General features: G+C 37.3%; 1 protein-coding gene across 1 annotated transcript; it reads left to right on the top strand.

Moving 5' to 3' along the window:
• Window positions 1–285: 285 nt before the first annotated feature.
• On the top strand, window positions 286–20,341 carry LOC125327480 (fibrinogen-like protein 1-like protein). The gene is made up of 3 exons (XM_048306968.1): window positions 286–13,357; window positions 17,345–17,529; window positions 18,966–20,341. The coding sequence occupies exons 2-3, from the start codon at window positions 17,382–17,384 to the stop codon at window positions 19,664–19,666; spliced, it is 849 nt and encodes a 282-aa protein (XP_048162925.1). The 5' UTR covers window positions 286–13,357; window positions 17,345–17,381; the 3' UTR covers window positions 19,667–20,341.
• Window positions 20,342–23,441: the final 3,100 nt, after the last annotated feature.

Raw genomic sequence — 23,441 nt, 5'->3', positions numbered from 1 at the left:
AAGACAATGTATAAAAAATTTCAAAGGTAATAGAAGTGGAATTCAGTTTTAAGATGTCTTTAATGTTTTACACTTGCTGTTGAGTTCTGAAATGAACTAATCATCCTTTCAAAATTGAGTTGTGAGTTTACTAAGTAATTTGCTGTATCAGCTTGTCACATGTTAACATATAAAATCATTTTATTTTATGCTGTTTGCTGCCTGTACAGTGTACAGAATCGCAGAGTGGGTAAGGTTGGAAGGGACCACAGTGGATCCTCTGGTTCAGTCTCCCAGTCATGTTCATTCTAGAGCACATGGCAGGGGATTGCATCCAGATGGTTCTTGGATATCTCCAGTGAGGGAGACTCTACAACCTCTCTGGGCAATCTTTAGTTCAAAGATTTTCCACTATGTATTGCCCAGTTTTATTCTGATCTACTTTCTGCTAAAAACTTTGGGAGGAAAAAAAGCAAAGTATCTTGCGTGAGAAAGTCATTTAAGCTGTCAAGATCTTGGATCTTTCTTTTCTAGATTACATGTATCATTTCTGCAACGCTTAGGCTTCTTACTGTTTTTCTGCATGCTGTGCTTTCAACTTACCAGTGGTATGATTTGAGGCCAAATACAGAATTTTAAATGAAGTTAAAATTAACTCATTTTAAAATGAAAGGAAAGAGCTTAAGGTGTAGTAGGAAGGCAAATTCTGCTCACCTTATAAAATATGGTCCAAAGTATATGGCTGTCGAGGAATTCTAAGTCACTGGCAGAACTTTGTTCTTCAAGCATGCCTGTATATCTCTTATGCAGTATCTTTTCAAGCTACCCAGAGAAAAGCTGAAAAAACTGATTGTTTTTCACTAGTTAAACATTTGCAAATTAAAATGACAGCAATACTTGCCAAACCCTATTAGCAACAGTCAATAAATTATTTTTTTTCAGCATAAATGCTGTTCTTCATGTTTACAATTTGTAGCTTCTTAGGTAACAGTGTCCATGCAGTGTAGGTAATGTATATCTGCTTCCAAAAATGGTCTTTAACATTCACTCACAGTACATCTGAAGTAAAATCAATTCTAATGCATTTACTTGTTCTGCCATACACACAAGAGGGCTATAAATTTTCTTAGAATACATATTTAGTAGTTATGCTGGGAAACATAAAAGTTGCAAAAGAATAAATACTCATTCATAAGATTAAGTCAATTTTTAAGATGTTGGAGAAGAAATAACCCAATGTTTTCTGTGGACAATGAAAGATTTCAGTCTGCAAAGTAAGCTGCACATTTTTGCTCTCTTTTTGTTTTGCTTGAATGGTCTTTTTGCTTCACATATTAAGTAAAGTATTTTTAGTGGGGACAATAGGATATTTGGATATTCTTGCTGGAAGGATCTACTGAAATAAGTGTCAAGTTGCACTGGTGAAGAAAAAAAACCAAACCATAAAAAAAAAACCCAAAAAAACCTACTCCTCTTTCAGCAGTATCTTACTGAAAAATTTAGATGAGAAACAGGAAGCAGTTCTTTGAAGATGGAGCAATTAGCATTGTTACTGTGCTGTCCTGGAAAGTACAAGCCATGAGTTACTTTTGTTTAACAGTAATTGAAATAACAACTGGATTGCATTAGATTGTATTTAATCATACTCTTGCATTTTTCCATGTTACAAAGGTAAGAACTGCCTTCTTTCATGGTGTCTGTTCACGTTCTTGATTTGTCTTCAAGGGGGAATGGAGAATTCAGGCCATGAAAAGATGAAAATCTTTGTTAAGAGTTCAGAGTGAAAAAGTTCACAGGAATTGTGAGGATCCTAGTAAAACTTTGGAAGGAGCATATGGAATATTCAACACTTTTCTTTTTCTTAGGACTTTGTATATGAAGGTTGAGGCAGTTTTCTTTTTGCATCAGGATCAGATGCAGTGTCCCTCTCTCAGAAACCTGTTACCAGAAAAATCCAAGCCCAAAAATCTTGTACATTTTTCACCTCCTTTTCAGACACGTTTGTGATAAAGTGATTTGTAGAAGTGTTTGTCTACTGCTGAACTACTGCAAGTTACATTTTTTTTTAATTTTAGAGCTGGAATCTGTGTGTCAAGTGAGCAAAGAGGTTCTAGCCAGAGTGTGTTGGTCACTTATGGTCAGTTGGTCATTGTTGTAGTTTAACCTCAGCTGATAGCCCAACCCCACGCAGCTGCTCACTCACTTCTACCTGGTGGGATGGGGAGGAGACTCAGAAGGTCAAAGAACACTTGTGGGTTGAGATAAAGAGAATTTAATAGGGAAAGCAAAATCTGCACACACAAACAAAGCAAAACAAGGAATTCACAACTTCCCATGGGCAAGCAGGTGTTCAGTCATCCCCAGGACAACAGGGCTCCAGCAATGCATACTTGGGAAGACAAAGTCATCCCTCCAAACGTCCCACTCTTCTTCCCCCCACTCTGTATGCAGAGCATGATGCCATATGGTCTGGAATACCCTTTGGTCAGTTGGGGTCAGCTGTCCTGGCTGTGTCATCTCCCAACTCCTTGTGCACCCCCAGGCCCCTTGCTGGTGCGGTGAGTGAGGAGCAGAAACACCTTGCTCTGTGGGAGCACTGTGCAGCAGTAATGAAAAGGTCTCTGGTTATCAACTCTGTTTCCAGGAAAAGTCCTAAACATGGCCCCATGCCAGCTACTGTGAAGGTTATAACTCTACCAGAGTTAAAACCAGCACTGTCAGTTAAAGTTGTAATGTGGCCTTGGGCTATCAAAATGCCACTAGGCAAAACTTAGTTGATCCTGTAGCACTTACTATTATAATACAAGGTTGACTTTCTACAGAAAATAGTATTTGCTGTTCAGTTTTATTTTCTTACAGATTTTTAGGAGTCAGTCTTCTGTGTTAGGTCTGACATCTCTATTTTCAAAAAAAACTATAGCTGCCTTTTAGTGAGACTTCTTGAGATAACATAAGGCAGACTGTAAATGGAAGCAACTTAAATGGAAATTAAAGATTTACAGAATCTACTTGGACTACAGACAAGCTGATTTCCGTATTGCCAAAAGGAGGAAGAGACGCTCCCTCAGCTTGGACTGGGTAACCCTGTTGCCTTCTGATTACAAGTTCTGGTACTTCTCAGCCTTTGTCATGCATCGATTTAACAAGAGAAATTGGTTCATCAGTCTGCCGGAATTCTCTTATGTTTTAGAAAGTTAAATCAGCTCACAGAAGGATCAAAGAAATCCCAGAGCCAGCAGAACGTAAGCACCAGAAATGTTCAGTCAAGAGGCAGGAATTCTCTGTTTCTGGCAGTGAGAGTGAGTAATACAGTAAGTTCACTGCATCTTGAGGGTTTGTAGCTGAAGAGCTCATTTAGCCACGTTCTGAATGAGTGGGCAACTGAGTTTATGACAAGACCATGTAGAAGGGAGAGGAGACATACCTTGCTGAATCCTGTTTTAGCTATTAGTCATTTAAGATGGTCTGGAAGGTGTTTAGAACAGTTTGAAACAATTTTATCAATTGCATCATTAAAGATGCTCACATTCTTCACATGCAAGGAAGAAATCTAATGTCAGCTACCTCCCCTCACTGTTTTAAATGAAAAAATACTTGTTGGTGCTCTTTATCTTTTTGATGCAGTGGGGATGATAATGGCTCTGTAAATAGGGTTCGTATTGCTTCAGAGAGACAGGCTGGCTTGTGATTAAGACTTGTATTTGTGAAGAGGACATTAGTATCAAGTGCTTTGGGTTCTGATGCAACTGTCAGACTGAACAAAACATCTATTATTTCTGTTTCAATTTCTTGTTTATGAGTTATGAGAAGCTTGTCTCATAAAAGTAATTGTGAAGATAAATTTATTAATGAATATTGGGTACTCAGATAGTATGGCTATGAGCTTACTGAAGAAAATCCAGAATGTAATCATCTTAAAGAGCACCTTTGTTAAGCATTATTATGTAGGTCATTATATGTATCTGTTAAAGCAACCTATTTAAGTAACTGCATGTTAAGATTTCCAAAACAATTTAGGCAATTTAAGTACATATTATTTTCCAACTTAGTGAAAAGTGTATTAAATCACTAAGAACCATTTAAACATCTCCACTTGGGTGTTAATGTACCCTTAATTGCATAAAGGTCATGTGTGATCAGTAGCTCTAAGAGGGCAAAGTTTCTTTTACAGTTTGTTAAAAGGACCCTATTTTTACAGGCTAACAGTGACAGCAGTACCTTAAAGTACTAAAAGGATTAATTTGCATGTTTAATTTGGATGTTTAAGCATGTCTGACCTTAATTCTGCTGCTACTGGTAGTTAGTAGATAGTGAATTTTTGTTCCTACAATTTTGTGTTTCATTTGAGACATTTCTTTTAGGAAGATAACCAATTTAAAATAAATAATAACAAACCCTTTGTGATTTTCATTCTGTGTCAGAATAAAATATGGATATGTGTGGCTATATATTATGCTAATTTAACAAACTGAAGGAAAATGGAAGTGTTTACATGTACTGTTGATGGGCTAACGAATACAGAAAGAGCTTAATATGTTAAACTTCAAATCAGTGGAAAAGCAGATTTACTGAACAATGTTAAAAAGTTAAAAATATTATATATGCACATTTTGCACATTCTTAGGCATGAAAAGCACAAGATGCACCTGTGGTGTGCAGGGCACTGGGAAGGTCCCACTTAGTAGGCTTAACCATGGTCTATATCTCCAAAGGCTTGTTTCCCAACCAGGAGCTGGCACAGAGGCCAGCTTGGCAGGAACAACCCCTGTGCGTGCTGTGCTGTCCAAAACAGAGCAGAGACACTGCGGCTCAGGAGTTGTTTATTGCCTGTCCTAGCTTTGCTACCATATCCAGGAATTACTGGGAGGGGAAAGATAGTGTTGTTATTAGGCATATTTCAAAAATGTATAGATAGTTATTGCACAAGCTTAATACTGTGAATAAGCCGATTCCCATATGCAGGGAAGTTCTCTGGCAGTGTTTCATTTCGTAAGATACTTGAAGCTATAATTAATTGTGAGGAGAAGAATTTGGAGAAAGCCCCCAAAGGTAGAAAAAAATTTAAGTATTGCTGTCATGGCATATTTAACTCAAATATTAAGGTTTGCAAAAAACTGTAGCTGGAAGATGTTTCCATGATGTTCCACACACTTTGGTGAATATAGTGTTGGCGGTAGACAAGTGAGCAAATGAGCTGTAGTCCCAGCCTTTCGGAGAGCACCGACTTCTTTGCCTATTTGGTATTTGCCAAATGATATTTGTCCATTACCCATGCAAGTGAAGAAAAAGCAGTTATCCTATGTTTCTTTCCATCTGGGAAAGATTGCTATACCATTCAAGAGATCAAGTTCATCAGTCTTTCCCTCCGTCACTACGTATAAACTGGGCACCCCTTTAAGTCTCTTCCCTAAATGGTACAATCTAGCCAGTTTTGCCCCACTCAGTGCAGGGTTCATTCTGTCTAATAGTCTTCTACTAAATACATTATTACACTTTCAGTTCCAAAAAGCAATCAGTATCAATAGCGGAAAAAAAAAAAATAGAATTAAAAAGAATCTTACTTCTTTCACCGTTTCACTGGCTTTAAAGACAGGACCTTAGATCTTAATGACTATTTTGAACATTATACTCTGTGTATAATCAGGTGATTCAGGCCATGCATTAGTACAACATTCAGGGAGCTTATAGTCAGGAAATTGTATTCTATTATTCTGTAGGAATAGTATTGAGTTTTAGTCTATTTTCAGATTGAGCTAGTGAAAGCTTCTTGAGGTCATAAATAGGCAGAGGCACCTTAATTTATTTTATTTCTATGTTTCAAAAGCCATAAAGGATTATTCGTTGTCCTCCATAATAAATATTGATTTTTCAGGAAAATGGTTTCACTTTTGAAATTACAAGGTTATTCCTTCAATTATGCTGTCAGTAACCTTTATGTAATACCTTGTTTCTAATAAGGCTATAAAGATTTTATGACAGAATAATTTTCTGTGGAAAAACAAGTGGAAGTTTAGCTAGTTAGCTTATTTATTGATGATGCACAAAACATCACAGTTAGGAACATTTGTATTATGTTTTTGGTTCTGCATGGCTGGTAGGAATAAAAATTAAAGACACTCATTCAGTCAAGAGCAAATGGTAGAGAATATATACAACAGAAAGAAAACCTTTTGTGACATTTTTCAAACAAAACTGAATTTTTGACTGATTCTTTAAATTTGAATACAAACATAAAAAATTAATATAGGTAAATATACAATAAACAGGTGGTGAAACTCATTTGCAAACAGAGCAAGTAAAAAAGGAAGAAGGTTTTTTAAAGAAGCATTTTTTGTGTATGAAATATTAGAACGCTCTCCTCAGAAGCTCTCTGGATTCTTTAAGGGTCTTCCTGCTGTCTGGTACACATGGGCAGGAGTTTTTCATTGTGTTTCAGAATGGAGACTAGGACACCCCAGCTCATAGTCTGGTGTGCAGGGCACAGGACTGCTATTTACCATGCAGATGCATGGAGAATCCAGTTAAATATTTGGGAGTAATACTTTCCATTCCTGGGATCAGAACAGAGTAAGACTTGAAACAAATTTCTGGCAGTAGGGAGGAGTGTTTCTTTTCTTATCAGTTGTGTTCTCAAATGTGGTTCAGAATGCTTCAGTTTGGCAGGTGAGAAATGCATAAGCTGTGTTAGTAAAGAGTATCCAAAGAAATTGGAGGTCAAACTTCCTAATGAGCTTGCATTTTTGCCGTGCTAAACATTCTCTCTCAGAAAGAGGAGGAGCTCAGATGAGAGGTAGAGCAGTTACTAAAAGTTACTGAAAGACAGGCTTATACTGGAATAAGTACAGCATCCATCATCATATTTACCAAAAGGGATCAGTATTGAACTATGGTGTTATTAACAGGTTTGTGATTAAAGGATCCAATGCTTGTTTCATAAAAATAATACCTCTATGCATAGCTTTGTAAGGGTCCCCCACATTAGACATGAGCATCTACAGACAACGAGTAGACAAATCCTCCCATTTTTGGTTTTCAATTGTAGTGTTGATAATCCCTCTTTTCTTTTGGTTTGTTCTTTACTACTTCTATTCGCATGGTATTTGCACAGAATTTTTTCACTTCTATTTGTCCTTCATTTTTATGAAGACTACAAGAGTCTTGTTGAAATTGCAGTCACAAGCTCTATTGAACTGGTGCTGGCAGAAATAATTGTATACATCACTTGTTCTTTCAAGTGCTTCTCTAGTAGCAACCAATTATTTCTATCACCAGGTAGCTGACTAATGGTGGAGAGGTCATTTGTCCTGGAAAGATCTGATCAAACTGCTGTGCTTTCCTTGTAATATGTTTAAGACTTATTTTATTGTCAGGGTTTTGGGTTTTTTTTCAAAAAAGTTTAAGTGTACACTGAGGAGAATATTAGAACGATTTTGTAGAATCAGACACAGTTCACTGCAAATACAAGAGTTTAATGTAATGCACTGTTAACAGTTTTTTCATTGGGAAAAAATAGAATTGAACAAAATGTCCAAAGAGTCTGGATAGCTCTTCGTGAAAAAAGTCATCTTAAATCCCAGTAACTAACACCAAAAGTCACCTCCTGCTTTCAACCCCCTTCATTAGTATCGCATAGTAAAGAAACACATTTGTAGAATTCTGCTTCTCAATCAAATCTGTTGATTACAAAAATTCTGCATGATCTTCTTCATACACTGTAGCTCTTTATGCATCTTTTGTATATGATAGAATACACTTGGCCTCTGAAGCTCGTTAAGTCCTTTACAGCTTTGCAGTCCCTCGTTAGACTTTTTCAATCTTCTTGAACATTGTTGAAATTTGATAGCTTTTTTTTTTAAAGTAAATAAACTTCCACTTTCTAAATTTGCTTCTTTGCAAAACGTGGTTACATCTGAAAAGATTTAAATTTCTAACTTAAGCACTGTTTGTTGGGGGTTTTTCTATTACGGTGTTTTATTGTCTATTTTTTCCTTATGTGTTTTTAATACTTGATATATATAGTTTATGTTTACATACTTTTACATCCTAATAATTCCTTTACATTCCAAGTTAGGAATTTGAATAAGCAGGTATTTCTGCAATAACAATGTGATGTGGCTTATCAACAGAAATCTGAATCAGGAACTGGGCTCTACTCTGTTTGCTATGTTTAGCAGTGCTTACTTGCTTCAGTTAGCTCCTTTATGAACAAAATACAGACTGAAGTTACCAGTGCAGCCAGGTTACATTCATGCCTGTGGAAAAATCCATGAATGCACCTGAAGATCTTGCTCTGCCATACAGTGTTCCTTTTGAAGGGAATTTTAGTGTTCCTTCTCCAGCCAATGCAAGGGGTATTGGTCTCAGCAGTGGAGCGCAGACAGCATGACTGCAGGTATAAATGATGAAAACTCCCAGCCTACACTGTAGGAATGTACTTTTAGCCTGTGTATGGCCTTGTATGCTGCAGCACTTTCAGACAGTATTGTTTGAGTGACCATCATCTGTGGCCCAAGTATGCCATAACCATGCAATACTCCAGTAGCCAGGAAAGGGCATTTAGCCAACCAGACTGAAGCAGGGGTAAATAAGAATTTAAACCATAACCCTGAGATCTGTGCATGAACTTTCCTTAATTTCTAAATTCTATCATTTTTTTCAGAACCAATGTGTTAAAGAGGTATTGCAGGTTTTCTAGTTTGTACAAGTTCTTAAACTATAGGTTCTTAACACCATAGTTCCTTAAAATCTTTCAGTAGTCATTGAGCAATCTGACTAATTCTTATGATATGATCTCAACCTCTCTCCTGGGGAGATCTGTGGGCAGTAAAATGTGTTGTTTTGACAGAATTTTTTTTTTCTCCCGCCCTATCCACCCCCTGTGTATTATTCATGTTGCTATCAATTTTCCTTAAACAGTAGGATCAAGAAACTAAGTCACGTAGTTAGTGTGAGACAGTGAAATCTGTGATAAACGTAATTTCCAGGAGAGATTGATTCCAGTCATTTGCAAAGACCCCATGTTAGAGTGGTGGGATATATGTGTTTTGGTTTGGTTTTTTGGTTTGGTTCTTTTCCTTGGGCTCATCATCAGACTGAGAATTTACTTTGTTTACTTAAAGCCTGCCTCATGTTTTGAAGCATTCTTTTCATGATCCTTCCAAGCCCCCCTCCCTTTATGGTTTTTATTTGCAATGCTACTGAGCTGTGAGGTTGATAAAGAGCAGCAGAAGTCACAGCATTTCTCTTTGGAAATGAGATGGTTGCCATGGAAATGCTTCCAGCTGCTTCTTGTCCCAGTTAAGAAAATAATTTTTAGACTCCTATATTACAAGGTTAAGCTACAATGTTTAAAAACTAAATCACATAGCTAATTGATTTAAAATTAAGATCAACACATTCCTTGTTAAATATCTTTGGGCTGATAATCACCTGAAATTCTTGACTCAAATATTTGTGCAGGTATTTATAAAATATTTGTTTCTATTCGTTTTTGTTCAGATGGAAAAGATTTTCAACTGATTTTACTAGATGTGTTTTTGTAGTAGAAATTATCCTGAAAGCTGACTGATACCTACATAGGTAGTGTTTAAAATATGACTCTGAGTTTGACTCATATTTTGCAATATGCCAAATCTGGGTCAGACCGGAAATGCTAGATACTTTTAAAGTTTATTTTCTCTGAAGTCCAGACATTTGATGAAGTGTTGGTTGTTTTGGTGGTCTCTAGTCAACCTCACTTTGAACAAGATTATCACCAACAGCAGTTCAGTCATGTTGTGTCTAGCTAGTATTAAAAATTTCCAAGTATGGAGGTTCCACAACCCATCTGGGAAACCTTTTCCCCTATTCCACTACTCCAGGTGAGAAAGCTTTTCCAAATGTCCAGTTTGAATCTCCAAGTCACAGGTTGTGGTCGTTGGACTATGTTGTTGTTAGATTATGGGATTAATCATGCTAAAAGCCTGGTGAGGTTCAGGTGAATAGTGACATGCAGAGGAGCTTTAGTTAACATAATCAGTGAAAACTGGAAGGCACAAACTTCTCTGCTCCTAAGGTTATCAAAGGAAAATGATTAGACCATTGTCCCTGGTGTGAAACACACAGAAAAACTCCCAGAGCTCCTGGCACAGTGTAGTATTTCCTACAGGGGATTTGCTATGGGATGCAGGGGAAAGGGCACTTTGCAATTGTTTAAAGGTTATTATGGGATACTTTTAATGGGGCTCAGGGAGCCTGTAGAACTTTCTATTAAATGTTTAGTGAAAGGCCCAAAGGTCAGAAAAGGAGGGATCCATGTAGCAAAGAGGAACAAGCCTAGTTTGATTTCTTTCTTGACCAGTCTTTGCTGGTTACTTTTCATCACCTTAGCATCCCCTGGGTTTTTTGTTCTCTAATTTTCTGTGTTTTGAAAGGTAGCTCACTCTTCTTTATCTCGCTTAGCTTTCCCCCTTTTTTAAAGATAAGCCCAATGCAATCCTCTGGAACCTCCATTACTTCTAAAAGGTAATTGTAAATGGTTCAGAGAGGACTTTTGCTATTTCATAAGGTACATACAGAATTTTATCTGTCCTTGCTACTTTGAAAATACTTAACTACTTCAGGTTTTTTGACATATTTTTCACTTAATCGGGCCTCTGGTCCTACTCCTTCATTAAAATTAATTTCATTAAGTATCTGATCACTGTTTATGAAGTGAGCAACAAAAAAATCTGTGCCATTTGCCTTTCTCCCTCGTAAAATAATGGGGATTTGGGTTTAACTTCTTTTTATGTCCAATCCATTTACAGAATATTTGTTGGATTTTTATGTCCCTTGATAGCGGTAACCTATTTAATCTTAACCTCTCATTTTATCAAGATCGGTTATTGTGTTATCCCTATATAGTCACTCTTAGGATTTGTCCTTTGATACCTCTTGCTTACATAACTTCATTCTGACTTCTAAATTCTTAAAGAACCCTTTAGCCAGACCTTTTGAGCTCTTCCTGTGGTTCCTGTCTTTATTCATGAGAAATAGTTTGTCATTTAACCTTCACTATAGTATCTCTTATTAACTGCCAGCCTGCTCAAAGAGCCTGTCTCTCTCAGACTCTTAGCAAAAGAGGATAGAAGATGGTTGCCTAAGTTTATTGGTCTGCCTTTTATTTTTTTAAATATATTGTCCTTACAATGCTGCATATACTTTTCCTCAGAATCATAAATTCTACCCTCTTAAGATAGGTGTCACCTAACTGGCATTCCACAGAAGTATTCTCCAACAGTTTTCACCTGCAATGTTTGTATCTGGCAATTTCTGCCACCTTCAGAATAAAAAAGTCAATTAACAGATGCTTCATATCATACTGTTTTTTGAAGCTACCTGAGTAACTTAAGTTTTTCATTACTAACAGTCTTAACTCTCAGCTAACCAAATAGTTATTTTCCAGTGTCTTCCATGATTATGGTTTTGATTGTATTTTTCAAGTTAGGTCAGTGTTTTTGTTGAAAGCAAACCCTTTTTAATTCTGTTAAGTTTCTACACCCTTAGAATTTAGGGTTCAGCAGGAAGATATGAAGAATATGTTTTTAGTATTTACTTCAGTTCTTAAAATATTTTTGTAAGAAATCTCAACAAATTTGCTGAACATTTGAAAAGTCAAATATTTCTAAGAGTGTAGCATTTGTTCTGTTTTACATTCAGTCAAAAATATACTTTGGTTCATTCCTCAAATAATGGTTCATCTCACAAACACTGAATGTGTAAAAAGAGATTTAAAATTTGTATTGAAAATAGCCTTATGTGCAATGTGTTTCAGCAGTTTCTGCAATGTCAGACAAAACACACACTTCATATGCCAATGCCAGCTCATAAGTTCAAGAACAAGTGAAACCTGTTAGGAACATTTCTCTTTGTTACTGATCGTATACAAAGATACCAAAGTGCATTTAGCCAAGGCTGCAAAACAATGCAAAATCACTGAAAGCTGCAGAAGTATTTCTATGGCCTGATTTTGTTGTTTGGTGGAGGTTTGTTGGTTTGTTAGTTTGTTTTCCCAAAGCAATCACTTGTGCTGTGTGCCCATGAAACTTCTTTCAGGAAAGATACTCAGTGAGCCCTTTGTTATATGTTTTATGTGTTTTGTCATGTTAGAACTTTGTCTCTTGTGTTACTCAGTATACTGAGCAACATTCTTGCATTAAGTCAGGATTTTGCATGTTTCTGGCAACCATAAAAATCCCTAAATCACCCATGTCAAGCCTTCCGAAGGTCCTGGGTATGCAAGTTGCCAGCCTGTGTCAAAGCCTTTCCCATAATGCCAGAGTGCGTCTTGGGCACAGTGATCATGAAATGATGGATTTTTAAGTTCTTGGAGAAGTAAGGAGGGGGGCCAGCAGAACTGCCTTGGACTTTCAGAGAGCTTGCCCCACCTCTTGAAGTGCAAAGGAGTCCAGAAAGGCTGAACGTTCTTCAAGGGGGAAATCTTAAAGATGCAAGAGCAGGCTGTCTCCATGTGCCAAAAGGTGGCAAGGAAGAGTAGCCTGGCTGAACAGAGACTATGGACTGGAACTTAGGGAGAAAGAAGGTTTTATGACCTTTGGAAGAAGGGTCAGGAAACTTGGAAGAACTACAAGGACAATGTGAGCTTATGGGGGGATAAAATTAGAAGGGTCGAAGCACGACCAGAATTTAATCTAACTACTACCCTAAAAGACAATAAAAAATGTTTCTATAAACGCATTACCAGTAAAGAGAGGGCTAAGGATAATCTCCATTCTTTGTTGGATGCAAGGGTAAACAGTGACAAAGGATGAGGAAAAGGCTGAGGTGCTTAAAGCTTAAAGTGCTTAACAGCAAGACCAGTTGTTCTCAAGCCACTCAGCCCTGTGAGCTGGAAGACAGGAATGGGGAGCAGAATGAAGTCACCTTAATCCAAGGGGAAATGCTCAGTGACTTGCTATACCACGTAGACACGCTCAGGTCTATGGGGCCAGGTGGGAGCTGCCCACTGAGCCACTTTCCATCATTTATCAACAGTCCTGGCAGACAGGAAGATCAAATGCAACACCCATCTACAAGACTGGAAGGAGGATCTGGGAACTACAGGCCTGTCATCCTGACCTTGGTGCTGGGGAAGGTCATGGAGCAGACCACCCTGAGTGTCATCACAGGCACATGCGGGACAACCAGGGGATCGGGCCCAGGCAGCATGGGTTTGTGAAAAGCAGGTCCTGCCTGACCAACTGAGTCTCCTATGACAAGGTGACCCTCTCAAGTGGATGAAGGAAAGGCTGTGGATGTTGTCTACCCAGACCTTAGTCAAGCCTTTGATGTCATTTCCCACAGCATTCTTCTGGAGAGACTGGATTCCTATGGCTTGGATGGGTGCACTCATTACTGGGTAAGAAAGCAGCTCAATACCTGGCCCAGAGAGTGGAGGTGAGTGGTGCTACACCCAGTTGGTGACTGGTCACCTGTGGTATTCCCCAGGGCTCAGTTTTGGAGCTAGTCCTGTTTAACATCTTTGGTTTGATAAGGAGATCAAATGCACCCTCAGTCAGTTTGCAGACAACAAGTTGGGTGGGAGTGTTGATCTGCTGGAGGGCAGGAAGGCTCTGCAGAGGGATCTGGACAGGCTGGATCAATGGGCCATATGGATATAAAGAATGTGTAAAGAGTATTTCCACACAGGAGAGCCTGAATTGGAAAAAATCAAATGAATGCTTGTCAGTTAAAGCTTAGCAGAATCAGAAGGATAATTAAAACTTCAGCATATTGCAGAGAATAAATAGGTGGTCATTGGGTTAGGAAACTAAGTATCTCAATTAATGTGACTATCAACAAGTCATTATAGCAACATTTTATTTTGAAATCTGTATATGACCAAACCATACCTATGTAAAGTAATCTGATCTTAAGATCATTATATAATTTCTGAAAAATTAGTCTCAGGATCAAGAGCAGAGAGGGAGATGTAAAGATTTTAATTATTTTCAAAGTTTTCATCTACAAAAATAGATGTCTTTCTGAGCATGAGTGAATGAATGCTGATGCCCTTTCTTCTCTTTTCTAATTAAACACTTCCCACTTCACTTCTGCTCTGCCAGCTCAGATGAAAGTTTGGAAATCAACAAAGAAGCAAACAGTGAGAAAGTAAAGAAAAATGGAAAGACATGAGAGGAGATAAACGGTGATGAAATATACGGGAATCAAAGGCACCGAAGATGCACCCCAGTTTATATCAGGGTGATGAGAGGCCCACCAATAAATACCACTAGAGTCAATGGTGTTTTTCAGGGTGTATCTATATGGACAGAGTGGAAAGGTACCTTCCCCTACCTTTTCTTAGCATACTATTTCAGCAAGATCTGTATCTGTTCAAAGCAATTTTATAGTTCATACGCTACCATACAGTATTTTCATGCCTTAGCCAAGGCTTGTAATTCTTGGTACTAGCCATAAATTAGATAGTCAAACACACAGAGATCAGAAATTCCCTGAGCTTCATAATGCTAAAAACAGAGAATATGTATTCTTAAATTTTCACTGTAGCTTTACTACTGACCAGTGTAATGGAGAATACACTGTTCTGACTCCCTGTAGACATCCTCCAGTATAATAGATGGCTTGTACCTTAAAAAGGAAGAGAAAGATCACTGAGCTTTAAATGTTACAAGCAAATATTTCCTAAAACATTTTCTATGGGTATTGATTTAATAGTGCATGAAATAAAAATCCTTGCTGAAGATGAATTATTGAAAGACAGAAATTATGATTTTATATGAATCCTGAAGTAGATCTTGCACAGGACTCAAATGTTCAATCAACTTTAATTGTGATTTGTTTCAAGGACAAATCTGATCAAAGTGGGTTGCAGGGTGGATCAAGGAGCTCAAAAACTTAAGCGTTGTCTTATCATTCACAGGGTAAATGCTAAATTAGACATCACCTAAGGGCCGTGCAGGCAGACAGTAGAACTTGCAGATACATAGCAACAATTAATTTATTTAATTCATGACAATTTTGATCTAAGTTAATGTTAACTAACTCTTGTTAATCCACATAAACTAAAATAGAAACCTGTTGACCAGCCTGTTCTGCTTTTGTTTGCTCTATTTTAAGAGCTCACAGACACTGTTTCTGATTCATTCACATTAAAACATGAAGTAACACCACGGTTTATAGTTGGATTGTTCCTAGTACTTAAAAATCAAGTCAAGTCTCCGTGCAATTTAAATGTGACTAGCAGTACAGCTTCGAGTTAATTCATCTATGCAAAACGGCATAGTAAATTTTAGCATCTGCCTGTGTCTATTTAAGCAACATAAATAATTTACTGAACTAAAATTTCTTCATGGTTCTCCATGACTATTGATAATAAAAGAAATATAATTTAATTACTATGTCATTTTAATCATGATGGAAGAACTTTGTACTTTATAATTCATACATACTTACTTGCAAGTATAATATGTCAGAGCAAAGTCCAGCAGATTAAGCACAGTGTGAAATAAGGAATATGCAGTTTTGCTGCATTTGAGATAGCACACTGGATCTGATTTATTCACCTGGACTTAGGTAGCAGGCAAAGTACAACTGTAGAGAGTGAGATCATTTGTATTCTTTTCCAGTCTTCACTTGAAAGAGGTAAGGTGCCTGCCCAGTGCTGTTTTCCTTGGGGGCTTTCTTAATAATTTTTAAGACCAATTTCTATTCTGGAATTAAATTGATCTGTAAATCATTTCAATGTTTATGCATAAATATAAGTGAAGAAAAAAGGTTGACTCATTCAAAAATACTAAAAGAGAAATAAAACAGTTCAAAAAATAACTCCAGATCCAAGTTCAAATTTCATGAAAATCAGTAAGCTTGTAGGTTAGGGTTTGATTTAAAGTCATTTATAATTTAATACTTCATAATAGCAACAATAATCAAAGCTTTCAGGAAAAGGATACATGACAGTAGAAAGTACAAGTACAGCAGAATTTAAATGCTTTAAGGGAAGCACTGTGCCAAATTTCATGGAAGGTAATTTTCCAATTTAATATGATCCCAATGTCAAACGACCAACTTTGCATAAAATGGCAAATTATATTTCAATAGTAAATCATAGTTATTACTGAATAGTTTTAGGTAGAATAGAAAATTCTGGTTTGCTGGCTTTGTGTATGGTAGGTAGAAAAATTAACTCTCAAACCTGAACTTTATTACAATGATTTATCTTGGACATTTTTTTAAAAATCTGCTGAATATTTTTTCAGTCTGGAAAACTGTTTGCTGAATCTGTTGCTAAGTCACTAGATACATAAGGAATGTGGCTTTGTTGCAACATAAGCCACTGTGGAGAAGGGTACTGGCCTCTGCAGACTCTGTGCTGACGCTGGCAGGAAATAAGCTCTGACTGGAGAGCTTTTTTGCTAGATCTATTTTCTGCCTTCAGCAAAGCCACTGTGGGGAGCCCAGCCCTTAAAAAAAAAAAGCATTAAAAGAGTTCGGTTAGAGTCTAAGTAAATATATCCTTTGAGAGTATGGAAAACATTTGTTTACCTGATTCAGTCTAAGCTGTTGTTGACAGAAACTCCTCTTCAAAGAATCTGGGATTTGCCTAAATGAGGACCCCAGGATTGAGTCCAGTAAGAGCCTTCTTCTGTATTGAATGAAGGATTACTAGACATGTACCCCAAAAGGCGGATAAAATGTGACTCAAAGCTGTTTCAATTCAATATATTGAACCCTTGTGGGTTTTGAAGATGCTACAGAAAAGTTCTTTTGCTTTGTTTACTGAACTTTTTTTTAAAATCTGATTTAAACCTGTGACCTGTTATTTAAATCTGTAGATAGAAATTCACAAAAAAAGCATACTTCAGATTGAGTTCTCCAGTGCATGGAAACATTCCCAGCACTAGGAAAGCCATATCTTTGAGTACTGTTTGAGTTACAGTCAGCAGAGCTAATGTTACTGTTTCTGTCCCTTCGACCATTGGTATCTCTATTTCACTGCAGTTTGGATTCAGGGAATAAGAAAAATTCTACTCTGATAACTAGGAGTTGTGCTTTTTCTTTTGTCATTACATTACTCTTGATGGCTTTTTGCCACACTCCAAGTAACATTATGTTTCATTGCCCAGCATGGCACAAGGGGACGGGCCAGAGATGTTCTAAGCGCTAAGTGTCTCAGCACAGTGCTCTGCATCTGAGAAACGACTTGTCAGAAATGGGGTGTGAGACATTGGGAAATGAGATGGGAGATCTCCTTCAAAGATGGGAGAAGCCAATTGTGACAGAGGCTTACTGTGTTGAAGCTTAGTATTTCAAAACCTTTCTCCTTCAGGACTTTCATACTAAAAGCCATAAATATTGTGATTTTCATCTCCAGTCTGTGTTACAGTTCTGTATTGCTGCAGGAGGACTGACTCAGAAGGAAGATGCTATTGAGGAGCTCAGCAGGATTCATGCTGTTCTTGCTCTCTCAATGCACTGTGTCCCTGGGCACCAAAGAGGAAATGGTCCTGGCTAATGCCCACCTTCTCCCGCAAAGAGACTATGAGAGACTGGGTAACGCCAATGAAAAAGGTACTTGTGAAGACTGCAAGGGATTTGGAAGCATTCTGTGTTTTGTTTTATTGCTTTGCTGTAACATTTTCAACCAACATATATGAAAGCTAGCCCTGGAAGAATAATTTGGAATATGAACATGTCCTGCCACAAAGTCCTGAACCTTTCTGTAGAAGTTGTTCTACAACGTTCACTGAGAAGGGCAACTGCAAGGGTCTATGGATATCACCATAGAAATTTCTTAAATAATCCTCCCATAAAATCCTGGCATCAGGTTTGGAGTCCGGTAGGCTATGTCTACCAATAAAATGTAGTTTTCACTGAATTTTTCTCACAGAGATAATAAAATTTTCAAGTTTTTATTAAATAGAAATTACAAATATTCCACAGTTTAATGACATAAGGACATGCCTTTCAACTCTATGGAGAAGCGAATGATTTCAATTCATAAACATATTTCTGAGTAACAGAACAATGAATACCATCCTTCTCTACAAAAGGAATTCTCTCTCTGTAAGTTCATACATACGTAAATGTATATATAAATGAATTAAAGTCTGGCTCTTAAGAAACCTCAGAATCAATTGTAAAATTCAAAGCATTGTGCACTAGTCTCAGAGATGCTTGATACTATACTATAGCAAGAAGTTACCTTATAAGCATGTTACATTTTAAAAAAGCCAGCAAATATTTTAGCCCAATAGAGAGGGTCAACCCAAGATTTATATGCCATTTTTGTTACTCTCTGAGTCTACTGGATGAGCAATAAAATGGAAAAGCACTGTCACCTATTTTCCTGATATTGGTGTCCAGCACTGAACAGAACTGTAATCTACCTGCAAATCCATGATAAAATTTAGCCTGGAGTTAGAGTGAAAAGAACTCCTTCTAAGAAAATCCTCATGTTTATAAGCTTTATATGAACAAGAAATATGCTTTAATATCTCCCTTTTATCAATGAACACAAGGCATACATTTCAGAATTTAATACAAGGTTGTTAGAGGTGCCTGAAGTATAAATTGGTTCATGAGAAGTTAATTTGTTCATTGAGGAAAAGACTAGGTCTAGCTGTTGAACTCAATTGTCCTACAGATGGCACAGGGACTCGCAAACTTGCTGGGCTCTCAAACTGGAAGAACACTGGTGGAAAAGGGACGATCTGTACATAGCTTTTGGCTTTTCAACCATATTTCTGTCATAAATGCAAAATCATACTTCAGTTGTATGACAGGGTTAACAAACAATTTTTTAAATTTCTGAATATTTCCTGCATGTTCCTCCCAGAAATCTTCCCCCTTCAGCTGAGTAAGTGCCCATCAGCTGCAATGAAGTCAGTCAGCTTCCAGTCAGAATGGAGTCATTCAGTCACTCTAAAGGACAGAGTTCAATTTCTGAAATTTATTATTTGAACAGAATTTACTTTAATTTTTTTTTGGTGTTTTTTTTCACTCAGACTATCCAAGGGATTGTTTTGAGATTTTACTGCGCTCCAAAGGAAATTCCAGAGATGGCCTTTACATCATCCAACCAAAAGAGGAACCAATTGTTGTCTTTTGTAACATGCAGGATGGTGGCTGGACAGTAATCCAGCACATTACAGCCAACAGTACTGTCGACTTTGATAGGACCTGGCAGGACTACAAATATGGATTTGGCTCTGTTCATGAGAACCACTGGTTAGGAAATGAATACATGCATCAGTTAACCGGCAGCTCAGTGCAATATATACTTGGAGTTAAACTTGTAAACCTAAATGCTGAAGTGAAATGGGGACAGTATGAGCCATTCCTGATTGAGGGTGAAGAATCTCAATACCGAATCCGGGTCGGTCTTTACAAAGGCAACGCCACCGATGCGCTGACCCTGGACACAGAAGCTTATCTCCATGACAACCAGAAGTTCACCACCAAGGACAGAGACAACGACAATTACTTTATGAATTGTGCTAAACTGGAACTCAGTGGCATTCCTGGGGGAGGCTGGTGGTACGACGCCTGTGCTGGAGCAAATCTAAACCGCAGGAACATGATATACTGGCAAAAAGACTGCAACAAGCAACGCCCATGCAAGTTTGCATGGATGATGATCAAACCCATTGAGCACCACCAGTCATACCCCACAAAGGCCTGCCCCTGTCAGAAAGTTGAACTGTAGACAAGCCAGGTGTATTTGATAGGAACATGGACTCTTTCTCCAGTGACTGAAGTGAACTCACTGACTGAGTAATCATCCTAAGTAACCATGACTGAAAATTTAAGTTGGGCCTCTGCAAGGGCTTTAGGATGGCATATTGTCCAGGACTGGAACATGTCACAGAAATATGCCAACCACACAAGTGAGAAACTGTCAGAAATTGAGGCCTCAACCACAAGATTTAATTAACCAGAAAATTAAAATAATTAATTTTATAGTATTTTAGCCATAAAACAAGTCCGTTATGAGATCCAGGATATGATGTCTTGTACAATATATACATAAATAAAAATGCATTTCAGAAGGTTTTGCTCTGGTATCAATATTAATGATTGATTGCACACCTGTAATTGCACATCTTCATATGTCATGCAGCGAAGAAATTTCCAGTTAAATACCTACATTTACAAAATACATACTGGAGAGTATTTTGTACCACAGGGCTCCAACAGGCCTTTTCTTTCTAACTTTAGTGAATGGTATTTTAATATGAAAAATTGGAATTAACCTCATCTCCCATGGCTTCTTTCCCCCTCCAGTGACTCTTCTTTTCTCTCTACTTTTTAATGATCCCTTATACAATGAAGTATTCAGCACAGGCTTTTCTTGTCTTCCTTCATTTTAGAGCACTCAGCACTAATGGGATTGTCAGGTGTCCCATTTAAAGCCACTAATCCAAAGCTTACAACCCCTCTGAATTTTTCCCTCAAGAAACTCAGCGAATACATTTTCTAAAAAATCAAATTGATATTGCAATTGTTTATTTATTCCTCCATTTTCCCCCTGAAGATTACTCCACTCTATTTACTATTATTTGACTGTTACTTCTCCCTGTTTCCATGCTGTGCTTCAGTTTTTTCTTTTTTTAATACCACTGTGAGAAAAGAAGAGAATGTTGTCTTTATTTCACATTTACTAGTTTCAATAGTTTTAGTACTCAACCTTGACATCATTTGAACAGTGCCTTTTTTCTAATTATAAAATAAAATAAAATTCAATTATAAATTATTCTGTTTTAAAAAAATAAATAAAAGAATTTCAATTTTTATAACGTTGAAGACCTTGTTTTCTTTTACCACTGTTTGAGTTGCTTCACACATTTCTATATCATTGGAATAGCTGAATGACAGAATGAAGAGTTTATCAGCTGAATGAAGAGTTTGTATTGTTGCATTTTACAAAATGTCAGGATAATGATTAGATTGTCATGTATGTTTTCTTAGATATTTCAGTTAAAGAAACTCAACCAACAGATACTGTCAAATTCCTGCTTTTTAATTTAAAATATTTATAATTTTAATGAAAATTATTTCGAAAATAAATTCTATTGTGTTTTGAGAGGACCAAAACCGTCATGATTGCTTAAGATGAGAAACTATTTTGGAAGCAGAAAAGCCAGGGAAGCAATTTTTATTTTTCATGATGCACTGCAGCATTTTCAGAAAGAGATGCAGCTATGTGACATGGGTGAGGCCAACATAGCACACATGCCAATTTTGCAGCATCTGATTTTTTTCTGCCTGAATTTGTGTTCAAAGACAGAAGTGTCATAGGGAAGAAATGGTAAGTACCTGAATTGAGTTTATATCACTGAGCCAATTTAATGTGTGTTCTGCATAATTCTATCAGGATGCCTCCAAATTTGTAATGAGAATACAAGAAAATCACCTGAGTGCTGCCAGTCTCACACAGCTCTATAAGAATTCGTGGCCATATAGCCAGATTCTCACACACCTTCCAAAAATGTGAGTTTAATAACCTTGACATAGAAGTGAAAAAGGGAAAGTCCACAGGCTGCAACTGCTGATCAAAGGCAGGTAACCTGCCCTGCAGCACACCCTTAACCTTTTTTAGAGGGTTTTGGAGGAAAGGACTCTGCAAATAAGCTGTATGAATAACTTGGGCACCAGCAGTGCAAATCCAGCTGCCCAGTGTTAGAGGGACTCTAGTACTAACTGGAGCCCTACAAACCTATGCACTGAATTCCAGAATAAAAATTAGATTAAAATGTAATAAAAACTCGTAACAAGAAGCCTACTAGCAAAAAACCTGAGACATTTAATCAAACTCAGGGACTGAGCTACATTCCACACTTCTAAACAAAGTATGGATGGAAATGAGTATTGGGACTGGATTTGGTACTAAGTACTGGATGAAAATAAGTAAGAATTTTCTAAAACATCCACCAGCATGGAACCTTTGCAAGCAGGCTAAATTTTACTTCATAATTCCTTGGCAAAAGACTATCTTAACTGAACAGATTTTTTTCTTCCACTGCTGAACCCTGATCACCAGATACCCAGAAAAATGTTGAAGGCATCTGGCTTTCAACACTGAATCAGTGAAATCACAGACTGAAACATAGGGGGTTTCTATTCTACCCACTCCTATTTTCTTTTGCCAATCACATTTCTCCTATGCTCTCTCTCTTAGCCTTTCCTGATTTTACTGCCTCCTGCAGTATAGGAAAGAAGGGTCTTCCCATGAGTAGCTGTGAAACAAATTTATTTGGTCAAATAAATACCCTTTCAAAATGAGTAAGTATGACGAAGTCTAGAGCAAGAGGTTTCAGCTCTAAGCACCTGTGAATGGGAGGCATGTTCCACTTCAATGACGCAATCTCCTAACACCACCAGTAAAATAGTTTTCTTTACCTCTGCTACTTTGCATTTCTCCTTATACTGTTTTCTCAACTGCAGAAAACTTAAGCACACTCTCACATACAATGCCACATTAATCAACTTGGAATTTATTTTTTATCTTTAAAAATAATTCAATTTTGATATGAGAAAGTGCTTGCTTTTGTTTCTGATATCCCAGACTCCCAGGTAACCTTATTTTTCATGTACTAACCATAGATTTAAAAGTATGATAAAGTGGTTTTAGGGGCTAGCTGACTAATGTTGTTAGTTTATTGATGCAATACTGTGCATCAAAAAATTAACAACGTTAGGTGCATGGCCTCATTTTTTCCTACTAGAACTAGCAAACAGCCCTTTAGTCACTCTCATGTCTTTTGCATTTCAGAAGGCATCAGGCCACAGGCTGAGTGGGGGGCTACAAAGCTGAATCCAGTCATGTTCCACAGCTGGAATCCTCCATTGTACCCTCTCTCCACTCTTCCTCCTATAGCTACCCCCTGCATTGTACACTAAATGAGTCCTTATGGACAGCACACACTAAAAAACAACTATCTGACCTCCACTATGTCTAGGTTGCTGCTCCATGTAAGGATTAAAAGATACTTCAGCTTCTATTTTGGCATTGTAATCCAGGAATTCAGTAAAAACATCCAAATTTAAGAGGTCTATGAAACAGAAGCCATCAGCAAGCAGGGTCTGGAGAAGTACCTGTTGAGAAGAAAACTTCTGAAGGATTTGAAATGTTTGGTTTATTTGAAGAGGACTGACTTTGGTATATCAGCAGATACATGAAGAAATTAGTGACATTTATTGACTAATGGCAAAAATACTGAGTAAAAGGCAGCACTTTTACTGAGTGTAACAAAGACCGAAGTTCCTTAACCCTGAAAAAATAAGTTTACCAAAATGGAAAAACAATTGTAACATCATCCCTTTCTGAAATCACTAATAGTCATAGATTATCCTGTTTTACAACGTGATGTTATCCATTTTTAATTGTTTTAACTACTTATAGGATCACTATTAATAAAATCATAAACCAGAAGCTTATTTAAATGGTTAAAGTTTAGGGTTTTCTGACTCTCAACTGTCAA

Source organism: Corvus hawaiiensis, chromosome 6, assembly GCF_020740725.1.
Source record: "Corvus hawaiiensis isolate bCorHaw1 chromosome 6, bCorHaw1.pri.cur, whole genome shotgun sequence".
NCBI classification, from domain to species: Eukaryota; Metazoa; Chordata; class Aves; order Passeriformes; family Corvidae; genus Corvus; species Corvus hawaiiensis.
Note: the sequence above shows the minus strand (reverse complement) of the source record. Positions and strands in the feature narration are given on the sequence as shown.

Excerpts from the sequence above, each read along its gene's own strand:
- LOC125327480 (XM_048306968.1), top strand. The coding sequence starts at position 17,382 with ATGCTATTGAGGAGCTCAGCAGGATTCATGCTGTTCTTGCTCTCTCAA. Across the intron at positions 17,530-18,965 it reads GGGTAACGCCAATGAAAAAG|ACTATCCAAGGGATTGTTTT; the intron begins GTACTTGTGAAG and ends TTTTTCACTCAG.